Genomic DNA, 12,163 nt, shown 5'->3' on the forward strand with positions numbered 1-12,163 from the left:
TAATCAAAAGCGGAGCATATCTTAGAGACATAACATAATCATAACAAATATGGCTGGAAATGGATACAATGCAGGTAAACAAACGCCACACAGGTTACACAAAACAGCCCTTCCTATCTATTGGATGCGACATCTGGATCCTCCTGTCTTTTCACCAAGGTCCCTGAGATATAAGGCATGGTTGACCACGTAAAATTCTCCTGCAAGTCAACATTTTCCCATCCACCATCGTGATCTGCCGCGTTGCAAAGATACGTCATAGTGTCTCGATCGAGACGACAGCTGCCGACAAAGAAACTGTAGCCCATCCACATATACACAGACTGCATAAACCTCGCAAGCAAACTACCGCCTGTCTTTCTCGGAAATCGGTTAGCAACATGCTCAACAACGACCATTTGTCCCCCAGGGCGTAGCAGCGAATACAAATCCGCGATTGTCTTGTCAGGCTCCGGCACTGAGCAGAGAACACGAACACACACGATCGTGTCAAAAATACCCTTTTGGGCGACGACTTCATCATCATCATCATCATCATCATCATCGATCTGCACGCCTTGCCTTTGAAGCGCGCTGATTAGTTCCTGTTTCTCGACGCTAGCCGGGACGATGTGATATTTCCCATCGAGCTCGTTTGAAACCACCCGCTTCTGGAGCTGGGCATGCAACCCCGTACATGGTTCTGCGCCGTAGATTTCCGAGATATTCGCGGCTGCAGCTGGCGCGGCGAAATACGGCATTTGCGAGCCTGTTCCCGGTCCAATATCCAGCACGACGCCGCGACATTTGGCGAGCAAAGGCGGGATCAAGGTCGAAGAGCCGACGAGCTGCTCAGGAACAACCTGCTTGTTGTTTTCGTTCTCGTTTGGTGGCACAGAGAGATTGACCCAGAATCGACCAAAGGCTTCATCTTGAATCTCGCTGGAGCGGAGTATCGGTGCTAGCGGTTGTTTATGCCTGAAGACTGTTTCGTATACTACGATTGCGTAGTCTTTGGGTTTCGTTATAGTGTTAGCTAAATTTTCCATGATTGAAATCAAAACACTTTAGGTAAGAGATCAAATACATTTGGATGCCGAAAGGAGTAAAAGACCAGGTATTAAAAGGCCGTCAAAGTACTCTTGGTATGTGCATGTCGGGGATCCACCGGATTCGGCCATTTTGAGAAGAAAAAAAATTGTCTGGGTTTCAAAAGTTGGTGAAGTGTAAGTGTAAGTTGTGGCTCTCATAGTTCCATGAACAATAAACGACGAGCCGTGGGCCGCTATGCCGTTCTAGGAACTAGATCCAAAGTCAATCAAACACGTCACTTGATGTTGGAATAACTGGAATGTAATAATTTACCTAGACAGTTGTACTATATCATCATGGATTGGAAGTGCTTTTCAAATTTCATGAAAATCAGTTGGTATCAGTTGGTAAAATCCGGGTTTGTAAGCTGGAGCTTTCTTCCTTGACCAAGTAAAAAAACCATGAATTACATCAATATGTATACAAACTCTCTTAACCCTTAGCAAAGACATTTGAAGAAAACAGATTACATCGATGGTATTGATAAGTAGTGGTATATACGCCGACTCAATGGGGGATGTTCCAAATTCAAATCGAACCAGGCGTATATTGCCCCAGACTGAATAATATGATGTGTCTGTCGGCTTTCTGTACAATTCCTCGTTGCCAAATTTGCGCAAAAGACAACAAGAGAAAAAAACACGAGGAAATAGAATCTTAATTTGACACAAGATTAAAAGTAACAAAACGAATAGTAGTAGTAGGAGATTTTGATGAGCGAGTGACGGCCGTTTCCAAAGTATGAGACAGTCTTGAATATGAAACCAGGTTCCCAACAGTCTTTCAAATTTCCACATTGAAAAGCAACTTTGCAGAATATTGACGGCCAGGAAGAACGTATAAAGTTCAGAATTGGCGGTTCTAGGATCTCTAGAACATTGTGAAAAGAAGGGCAAGACATATTAATAGTACCGATATGAAAAAAGAATGATAAGACATGAGATCTAAAAAAAAATAAAAGAAGGAAGCATAACTTATTATGCTGTAAACGGTCCAACTCCCAAGCAAGACGACCAGAGCTGCGAATGATGCCAAAGTAGGACCAAAATAACACAAAGGGAACTCGTTGACCAATATAACGGATTGGTCTAGCGCTGAGGCTTTTTGTCGAAACTGAAGGAATAGTAGGATTTTAGTACACTATGGCTTTAGGTGTCGAATCGAGAGGTCAATGATGGTGATGGATGTGGTCATGCGAATGTGATAATCGTTTGAAACCGGGGCTAAAACGGCTAGTTCTCGATAGGGAACCAACGTCGTGCTTGCCTATGGAAATTATCAGATATAAACATTTGAGTTTTAAGGGATTTGCAGTTAAACTTACCATCGCAACACGCACGAACGTTCTCTAAGCGATCTGCCTCACGTTCCTGACGCTCAATGACCTGTCGTAGGTCCTCCGCGCTATCGTGTTCCGCATTGTAACTAGCGAAGGCTTCCTCGCTAGGAATCGGAGCACGTTTGCCTCTGATACTTGCAAAGGATCCTCGAACAGTAGCATTCAGGACGCTACTCAAACGAGACGATGTACTCTGGTGGCGAAAAGTTGAGTTTTGCTGTGAGCTTGGTGCGGGCGACACGCGGCCAGGTGTTACTGGAGGGCGGATTGACAACGACGATGTCGCCCGTGCTTTAGATGTGTTTGTTCTGACGCTGTGATAAGAAGACACGGACATTCTCGGGCCCGTTTGGCGTGAATGGCTTCGAATACCAGGATTGAATTCTTCCACATCCTCTGCGGTCATCTCATGCTCTCCTGTTTGTCGCTCATCCTCGGTCCGTAGAAGAAGGTATGACAAGGCGTTGAACCATGTTTCGTGTCTTTGACTTGTGGCAGCTGTAAACCGTATACGACGTCCAGGGGTAAGGACTTCGAGACTCTTGCGGTGCAAACCAGGGGGATAAGGGTTGTCATCAGTGATTACGCGAACAGCTTCAATAGCAACACTCTTCGCTCGGCTTTCATTCTTTCCACCGTTGGACGGGTCCTGGTCGCTCCAGTAGAGTGTGCGAGTATAAGGGTGGACCCAGAAGTAGCGACGATGTCTAGTGTTAGACATATCACCCGTCACAGTCCTGCGCGTGTATTTCCAGAGATATTCTCCAATCATAGTCTGAGTAATTGCCTGGATCATGCGTGGGTCTGTTCCACTTGGTATACCTTGAGGTAAGTCGTCTGGATGCATGTTAAACCTGACATCGAGCTCGGAGACAAACGAAGACAAAGACGAGCGTGCAGTCGATGTTTGGCTTTCACGTCTTGATCTAGACCGAATCGAGGTAGCACCTTCGTTTGGCGTTCGGGGACGCCTGCTCGTTTTGTAAGCCGACGCTGGTGCAAGAGGAGGTCCCATTATGCCCGCAGGGCTCTGAGAGTTTTGTGCTGCTGCAATGACTTGCTTGTGGTCTGGCGGGAGAGGTGGGTGTTGACTCCCAGCAGAGCCTATTCTCACACTATTGGCACTTCCAGGTCGTTTGAGGGTAGATTCCATCGTCGGAACAGAACTGATTTCGACAATGGGAGTTTTAGCTTTGGGAGTGGCACCAGGAGAATTTATAGTTGAATCAAACCCAGACACCGATCGTGGCTCGGATGGCGTAAATGGACGGGCTGCCATACGGTCCATAAGCAGTTGGTCGATTTGCTTGGAGGACAGAATAGTTTGAGCAGATTGGTCAGTATTCTCAACCACGATATTCTTGGCTTCCCGGGAAGTGCCATTGCCAGAAATGTCACTCAAAGGCAAGTTCGACTCAGCGGGCTCATTTTCGAGCTCTAATTCACGAGAAGCCTGGCTAGTGGCGTCTTCCGAAATAAAGATAGTTGAGGGTTTCTTGTGAGGAGCGAGATCAAAATCACGGTCAGTTCGGCGTACAGCAGATACAGGCCGGGATAATGACTCGTCCACAATAGGGACTGGCACAACTTCAGGCTTTATGATAACAGGCTCCTCGGGCAACGTCTCTATAGATTGGATATAAGAAAAGAATAGTGGGGTGGGAACTGGGGAGGGCGGTTTTTGGATTGGAATAGGCTCTGTTTGTGCAGAATAGATCGACGAGATAGACAATTGGGTCGTCGATTTGATGGAAGGCTCGTGTACTGGCTCAACGACAACAGGTTCCGGCACCGGTAGTTTGAAAGGAACTGGTTCAGTCTGTTCGCTAAGAATCGAGGACAAGGTAAGGTCTGCCGATTTGGGTTTTGTATCTTGGTCGACAGCAACAACCACTTCACGCTCTGGCAACTTCGGTGCTACTGGCTCTATCTCTTGAGCGAATACAGTAGACAGTGCTAACTCACGAACTGCAGGGGCAATTGGCGTTGTCTCTTCCGCTTGGATTATAGAAACATCTAGGTGGCGTTTGACTGGAGTTTGGAACCCGTTGGTCATGTCCTTCTCGCGAACTGCAGTTGATTCGTCCCATATTGTCTTTGGCGGTGTTGGGACAGCTGCCACGTGCTCAGAATTATGTCCAGTGGAAAGCTTGGTAGGCGTATACTGGGTTGATGAGTCCACAGAATCTGGTAATGCTGTGCCAGTTGCCGAATCATTTTCGGGCGTCTGTCCTGGTGTGGCTGCAACGACGACTTCAGGTGCCCAAGGTTCCGTCATTGTAGAAGAGTCCACCATCGTCGACTGCCGCGAAGATATAGGCGTCTGAGAAATTTCCCTATCCAAAATCACTGAATTTTGAAGTGGGGTTGATGGCTGTGAAAACATATGAGTGGACCGCGTGGGCGTGCCAAATTCGCCATCACTGCTAGGACTTCCGAGTTCCTCTAGCTCTGCAAAGAGACTTTGACCCATGGGCGCCGGATTCTCGTGCTGGAAGGAGCTGACCGGGGAGTTTTGAGTACTAGAAGTGTCATTGATCGAGGATGCCATAGGCGCCTCTCCAGAGGGACGTATGCGTCTGTAGCCAGGCCTATTATTGACTTTCACACGGTGGCGTTGAGGCTGAGATTGCACGGGAGTGTGGACTTCAGGGGCCTCATCGTCGGAAGTAGACGCTGTGCTTAAGTAAGAAGTTCTATTGCCAGCCTTCGCCATAACCAGTTGAGACGGGACTCTTCGACGGCCGAGCGTGCCTTGGCGAGGTGTTCCTCTATCCTCAGTTTCGGTAAGGTCACCATTGCTATCCTCAGCCAGACTCTCAGCACCGGTCTGGAAAGCTTCGCTTTCAGTTGCAGTTTCCCGTTCATTGGCGGTTTCGAAAGCGTCTTCAGCTTCGGTAGCGGTTTGGTAAATATCACTGGCATCAGTGGTCTCTCGGGAAGGAAGGACTCGTTGGGACCCTTTCGATCGGACCGTCCTGGTCGGGCTTGCTTCGCTGGTGTGATCTTCCCAATCCGGCTCCTCCAAAGAGATTTCTGTGCGACCTCTTCGACCGGGGCCAAGGAGATCTGACCGAGGAAGAGGCTTTTTGAAGGTGTCTGGCTTGATCTTTTGGCGCTTCGCTCCACTTCCAGGTGGATTGTTGTCACGTCGACGTGTCTCGAGTTCGTCCCTGGCTTCTTGTAACATGCGTTTGAGCTCGATCTTTTCCGTTTTCTCTCGGTGAATGTTGCTCTTCAAGTTCTGAATCATTCGATGAGCATGGCCTAGAGAGCTGCGGATTGTCTCTGTTTCAAGATGGCCGTGTCTTGGGGTCTGTTTGTTGGGCGACGGAGGCGGTGAGTTATCTGGGGTATCACGCTCTGACTCTGTATCTTCGGACTGAAAGCGAACGGGCCGTGGCGTTTCTGCTTCTAAATGGCGACTTCGCATTGATGCAACGGCCTTGGCAAGTTCTTGGTTCTGGCTTGTCAGTTCTTCAACTTTGGCGTTGAGAGTAAGTCGTTCTGCATCTCCACTGTTCAAGTTTCTGCGGAGCATGTGAGTCTCGGAATCATGTGCTTTTTGGGCAGCAGCTTGGTCCTCCAAGAGCTTTCCATTGTTCTGCTTCAATTCTTCCAATTCCCGTTCAATTTTGCTCTTTTCAGCGGACAGGGAACTTAGAGCACTATTAAGCTTAGTCTCACGGTCTTGGGAATCCTTGGCAGCATTTATGAGCTCGTGGGTTTGGGTTTCCAGGTTCCAGTTTTCGTCTTTGTAGCGTTGTTCACTTTCATCCAGAGCGCGGATTCTTTGCGAAAACCCCTCTGCCTCGAGCTCGAGTCTTGAACTTTCCAAATTTGCAGCTTTTAGCGATTCTTCCCGTTCGGCTAGAAGTCCTTGCAATTGGCGTACTTGAGCAAGAAGAGATGTCGAAATCTCGGTTGCAAACTCGATGTCATGAACACGGCCAGTGGGCTGGTTTCTTTGCTTTCGCGAAGGAACGCTGACTTTTGATGGTGATGCGCTGGCTTGGCTGGTGAATACGGCAGATGCGGCTGGTGACTGGAAAGATTAGTTAGCATAAGCCCAATCGTTAATTGATATACAGAATGTTCGCAGGGTATCCTTACGCGCAAATCAACTATTGGCGTTCCCTCTCCGCCACTGACAGCTCGCTTCGGGGCTAGAAAGGCTCGAGCGCTTTCACGTCCGATTTCATTATATTCCTTTTCCAACTCGATGAGCTTTTGTCGCAGTTCGGGTCCGACTTCTCCTTCATCGCGCTGTTGTTCGACTTCTTGCAGTTTCTCGGAGAGTTCTTTCTGCTGGTTGATGAGTGCAGTTCCCAGTTTGGAAGCCTCCTGGAGTCTGCGCTCGGTTTCGGCGAGATGCGCCTCAAGGGCTCGCTTAGCTTGAGAGGGCGACGATGCGTTCAAACTGAAGAGTTGTGTGTCGAAGGAAGAATACCGGTGAGGTTCGCGAGAACCTGCAGGCCCTTCCGGGCTCGAAACGAAAGGATCCTCCATGGTGAATGGGGTGGGGGTGGTGTTCACGTTCAGCAACCAGCGCGATATTAATCAGTCGCTAGTTCCTGACGTGAAACGGTAGCCGAAAACTTGGTGCTAACAAGTCGCGGCAGAGATAGTAATATGGTATGCACCTGGTGTACGAGTAAATATTTTTTTCTGTTTTTCTTTTTTCTTCTTTTCTTGTGTTTGATCTTCGAAAAGTGGTGATCAGGTCGCGCGCATCATCCGGTCCCGCAGGAAGGTCGATGGTCGGCGGTAGGGTAAGCGGCTACCGGTCTTGGCGCAAAGGACAACTCATACAAGAAAAAAAGGCGAATAGTAGTAAGGAGTGAACGAAAGGACGATTGTTGTGGGAGGGGTTGAACACCGCGATAGACAAGACTGTTATCGGTTTGTTGACACAGGACTCTGGACCATCAACAAAAGGCGGATTGATTTTATGGAACGCGTTGTGGTTGGCCGTTTAGAGTGGGCGCGCACACGGGTCGAAGTCAGATCACAACAGTGACTGCACTAACAACTGGCCACGCCGGGACGCGATGGGGGAGCTGTCGCGGTGGTAATACAATGGATGAACGAAAAGGAAAATGAAGAAAACACACAAGAGAGTGACAAAAGAGAGAGGACTCTGCTGCAACGAAGTCGAAAACACCTAAGATCCGACTTCGCCGGGCGGGGGACACACGGGGAAGAGAAGAAGAAGAGAAAGGAAGCCAGGCAAGGCAGGCACGCAGGCAAGACTCAGGGCCAGCAGAGCCCTTCTTGCCCATCCTTGCAGGGGCCGTGCGGGTATTGCAAACTGGCCGTATGTATTCTGTGTACGGCCGCCTTATGAATTACGCTGCCTGAACCATCCCATGTTTTTTTGTTTTTGTTTTTTTGCCTTAGCAGATCAGCACGTTCAAACGCCATCTGTTATTCTCAGGCGATGGCACTGCTTGTTTTTATTTATGCCTGGACGTATTACGCTCCTGAGTGTCGCGCTGCGTAAAATTGTAAACAATAATGTTGCTGCCGAAATAGTAAAATACCACGTCCTGACAGGCGGGAGTAAGCACTGGCCGCTCTGATTCGCTGCGGCGCGCTGATAAAACAGCGGTAAACAGCGCTTTACCCAAAAGGGGAATCAGCGGCAGGCGAGAAATTGCAGGATTGACCGCTAGTCCCAATTCGGCAATGGCCGCGATCGCTGTCTCGGCCCAATCATGTGACGTCACGAGTCTGCTAAGTAATCACTTCTAGCGCTAACCAAATAAGGCTAGCCCGAATCTATCTTCGTTGCTCTTGATGCTTCTAGAATCGAGAATCGCCACGACGATATAACATTACCACTCACCTTCTGTACAACTAATTTTTTTCCTGTCGCAGCAAACAATGGCGGGCGAGAACACAGAAGCGGCGCTAGCCGACGCTCCTCCTCAAGTGACTTTCAAAAAGCGTTCTGCCAAAGCCAAGACAAGCCTGCGCAAGAAAGCCGCGACGCCGCCACCAACAGGCGATTCCGATTCCGATTTCACCTCCTCAGACGATGACGAGGGCCGGCGCATAAAACGACGCCGGAAGAATGCGACAGTGACAGCTTCGTCAGCATCAAACAATCTTGCCGCCCATCGAAAGGCAGATGGTGACAGCGCCGTCTACGCAGCTGCGGCACCGCTCGTTTCCTCAAACGATGCTACGAAACAGTCGAATTGGTACGACGAAGGAGAAAACAATGGCCTCAGCGCAAAGGAATTGCTGGGCAAAACAAGAGCTACAACAAATACCGCTCCATCCGCCGATGGCACATATAGAGGCACGGGAAACTATCAATCTTTTGTTCGCAAAAACCCAGATGCGCCGAGCAAGCAGTTCGGTCCCACGAAGGCGTCGACCAATGTACGCACCATAACACTTACCGACATGGCTCCTGATGTATGCGTGGATTACAAAAAAAGTGGATTCTGTGGATTGTTCGTATTCCCCCCTTGGAGTTTCAAAAAGTGCATCTAACTAACATTCATTTATAGTGGCGATTCGTGTAAATTTGCCCATATGCGGGAAGACTACCAACATGGATGGGAACTCGACCGAGATTGGGAAATCAAGACCAAGGGCAAAAAAGTTGTCGGGCAAACCGTGTCCTCGCGAGAGAATAGGGACAAGGCAGCGGGAGACGACGATGACGAAAACGACGACAAGTTGCTTGAGAGCATCCCCTTTGCCTGCATCATTTGCAAGAATTCTTATAAAAACCCTATCATCACCAAATGTGGGCACTACTTTTGCGAGTCATGTGCTCTACAGCGATATCGAAAAAACCCATCGTGCGCTGCTTGCGGCGCGGGCACAGGGGGCGTGTTTAATATGTCTAAGAAGCTCAACCATCTTTTAGAGAAGAAACGAGATAGGGCTAGGAAGCGTCGGGAAGAGGCTATTGCCAACGGCGAGGAAGTGGAAAGTGGCGAAGAGGAGCCTATTGGGACAGAGTCCTAATTGGATTGCATTATGTAAATAGCATTTGCCTGCAATGCAAAAAGTTAATAAAGACACGCGCCTTATTACATATGTAGTATCCAGCAGCTTTAACTAGTAGGAAGACGAATGCATATTCTCCATCTATCTAGCTAAGATAAACAGCACTCCCGAGCTATCCCTTTTTATCAAAGTACTCCTCTACCCTCTCTATCAAATCCGCCTTCTTTCCAGTAGTAGATAGTGATTTAGAGGTCAGGAATTCCTTAAGCACCGGAAGTGTCAGCTTTGACAAATTCCCACCGTGGTAAAGTTTCAGCACGTTCGCAGTCTGATCACTATCCTCAGTCTTGACCTTTTTCGAAGGTTTTTCAGCCAGGGGCTCCGTCGCCTTTGGTCCTCTCTTAGCTAGCGTTGAGGTTTTGGGCTGTTCGGCAAACAGTTTGCGATGCTGTGCTTCGAGTTCCTCGCCCCATTCCACAACATAGTCACCCGCTCGCTTGTCGATTTGTCTATACTTGGGAATGGTTTTGTCCTCTGGCTGTTCTGGCAGATCTTCGTCTAATGCGAGTGCCTGCAGGATACGATAATGCCACTGTAAAGATGGATTAGGGTATTTGTGAGGATCGTACTGGGCTTTGGGAAGTTGTAGCTGTTGTACTATCGTCCTCATGTGATCAATCAGTGGCTCCGGAGCGACTACCAGGTTTGTCTCGGGATTTTGCCGGATATCATCTGCAAAGGGCAAAGGTAAAAGCCACATGCCTGGTGGAGTTACCTGAACATTGTTTTCGTCCAGTTTTTCTGGGCCAGGGAGCATGGCGGCCAAGACAGGCGCCGCATTCCGTCGAGGAATAAACCATACGATCCCAATCTTTTGGTCTTGCAGTAGCTTCTGTTGAAGAGCCGAGAATACTCGGGTCGACCCTACATAGTCTTCTTCAGATGGGTATATGAATGTAGGATGTTTGGTAGAAGCCCAGATTGGAAGCGACGATATCGGCTTAAACCCTACGATGCGAATCACGGGGTCGCCAAAATTGCGTAGCGCCTGTTGTTCTTCGATGGTGAAGGAGACTTGCTCCCCACCAAATTTATACGCCTTGCGAATCTCTCCTTTTTCAACAGTCCGTGCGGTGTCCTCTGCCAGCTGAGTTGTCGTGCCCTGTGCAATCTGGGGCTTTTCGCCGCCAAGCCAGATATAGCAGCTTCTGGATGGCTCCTGCTTTTTGAAAATGAGGTATCCAGTGACGGATATCTTAAAATCTGGACTAAATTCCAATGGGACATTTGAGAAAAGAGCCCGACGAGGAACAGACTTCGAATTCACAGAAGACAAGAGGGAATTCAGCAGCGAAATGCCATCGCCACCGGAGGTCGGAACTTGTGACAAGGCTGGCAGCAAGCCAGAAGTTTCCGGGTCGCTAGGGGTTGTTTTGTAAATTATGTCCTGGTTACTGTTAGCAACCTCCTCTCGGCAATTATTATAACCCGGCTTACATCATAGAATTTCGACCTGTCAAAGTCGTGATCTAGCTTGGAGATAGGGAACAACTCAATGATCACTCCAAGATCGTACAAGTCCTTAGCTCGAACTGTGGCAGCGGAACGCATGGCACGGTCGGTTCCATGTGGGTTGTCATTGTCTGTGATTATGAAAAGTCTCCGAGAAAGAAAGTTGGAGGCCTTGGATGTAAAGATTTGATTGGCACAGAAGAGCACATTAGCCATCGTAACTTGGTCTTTCGAAGGGACAAGAATTTCGTTGGCCGCATCCTCCTCGTCTTCAGCCATTGCACGTAGCTTTTTTACGTCGTCTGCATCGGGAATGTCCAGGTCCGTAAATAGGTAACAATGGGGGTAGGCAAGGTCCCCTCGGCTTTCTTCGTTCTCCGTGTAAAATTTTGACGCTTCCGTTCCAAAGAATAGCACGCCCATCATATCTTTTGGGTGAGAGATTATGCGCTGCTGCATCAAGCTGTAGGCGCATTTGATGGCGGCTTTTACTGGAGACTCTGGAGCATGTTTGTCCGATGATGCCGGCCGGGCCTCCAGCATGGAATCGCTGATCTCGATAGCGAAAAGAACGGCATCTTTGACAGATTTATAGCCCTAGAGGGGAAAATGCAATTAGCGGTGGACTTTCTTTCTTAGACATTGTGTACGGGCATACGGCATCATCAACCTCCTCCTCTTCTTGAAAGGCATCTTCGTCCTGTGGCGGGTAGTTCTCAGCCATCGTGAGGGCCTTATGGCATCGTTTCTTCGTGAATCATGAAACCTGGCAGTGGGCGAAAGAAGTAATGGAGGATTCCCCTCTGTTGCCTCGTCTGCTGCCTGGAGCTCCTGCTGCACGTGCTCTCTTATGACGCGAGACCCGCCGCCGCCGGACGCGAAGTCACGTGAAGAAGCTTTATCTCCGACCCACAATTTGGGGTAGGACTGTTCCGATTCGCTGCAGCCTTGCAGGTACTTGCCAGGCAGCCTTGTGGGGCCGCTACTATATGTATTCCCTCTTTCCCTTGATGTAGAATATTAAAACTGGCAAGAGCGACCAAAACAAGATAATTAATAATGTTAGACGGTCGGTGCAGTCGAGGTCATGTGACCCACACTAGTCAGATATGCCCCTCCTCCACCTTACCTCCTCGATCTCGGTGAGCTTATATTGGCACGTACCAAAAATTACCACCCTGCCAAAAACGGACCCCTTGGTTGGGATTATAGTATTCTGGTCATATTTTTATAGCGACAATTAATCACTCGAACCACACTCAGCCGTATGAT

The 12,163-nt window shown here is 48.8% G+C and overlaps 3 protein-coding genes across 3 annotated transcripts; 1 reads left to right on the forward strand and 2 right to left on the reverse strand.

Annotated features, from left to right (window-relative positions):
* Positions 1 to 113: 113 nt before the first annotated feature.
* TRUGW13939_08205 (uncharacterized protein) lies at positions 114 to 6,919 on the reverse strand (the record flags this gene model as incomplete). The annotated part of the gene is made up of 3 exons (XM_035491341.1): positions 114 to 1,015; positions 2,327 to 6,455; positions 6,524 to 6,919. 3 exons carry the CDS (start codon positions 6,917 to 6,919, stop codon positions 114 to 116), a joined length of 5,427 nt encoding a protein of 1,808 aa, XP_035347234.1.
* Positions 6,920 to 8,296: 1,377 nt separating this feature from the next.
* Positions 8,297 to 9,397, forward strand: TRUGW13939_08206 (uncharacterized protein; the record flags this gene model as incomplete). Its single annotated transcript, XM_035491342.1, has 2 exons — positions 8,297 to 8,874; positions 8,932 to 9,397. 2 exons carry the CDS (start codon positions 8,297 to 8,299, stop codon positions 9,395 to 9,397), a joined length of 1,044 nt encoding a protein of 347 aa, XP_035347235.1.
* A 154-nt stretch (positions 9,398 to 9,551) lies between these two features.
* On the reverse strand, positions 9,552 to 11,615 carry TRUGW13939_08207 (uncharacterized protein; the record flags this gene model as incomplete). Its single annotated transcript, XM_035491343.1, has 3 exons — positions 9,552 to 10,826; positions 10,877 to 11,488; positions 11,550 to 11,615. The coding sequence occupies 3 exons, from the start codon at positions 11,613 to 11,615 to the stop codon at positions 9,552 to 9,554; spliced, it is 1,953 nt and encodes a 650-aa protein (XP_035347236.1).
* Between the last annotated feature and the right edge of the window lie 548 nt (positions 11,616 to 12,163).

This window comes from Talaromyces rugulosus, chromosome IV (assembly GCF_013368755.1).
Source record: "Talaromyces rugulosus chromosome IV, complete sequence".
NCBI lineage: Eukaryota > Fungi > Ascomycota > Eurotiomycetes > Eurotiales > Trichocomaceae > Talaromyces > Talaromyces rugulosus.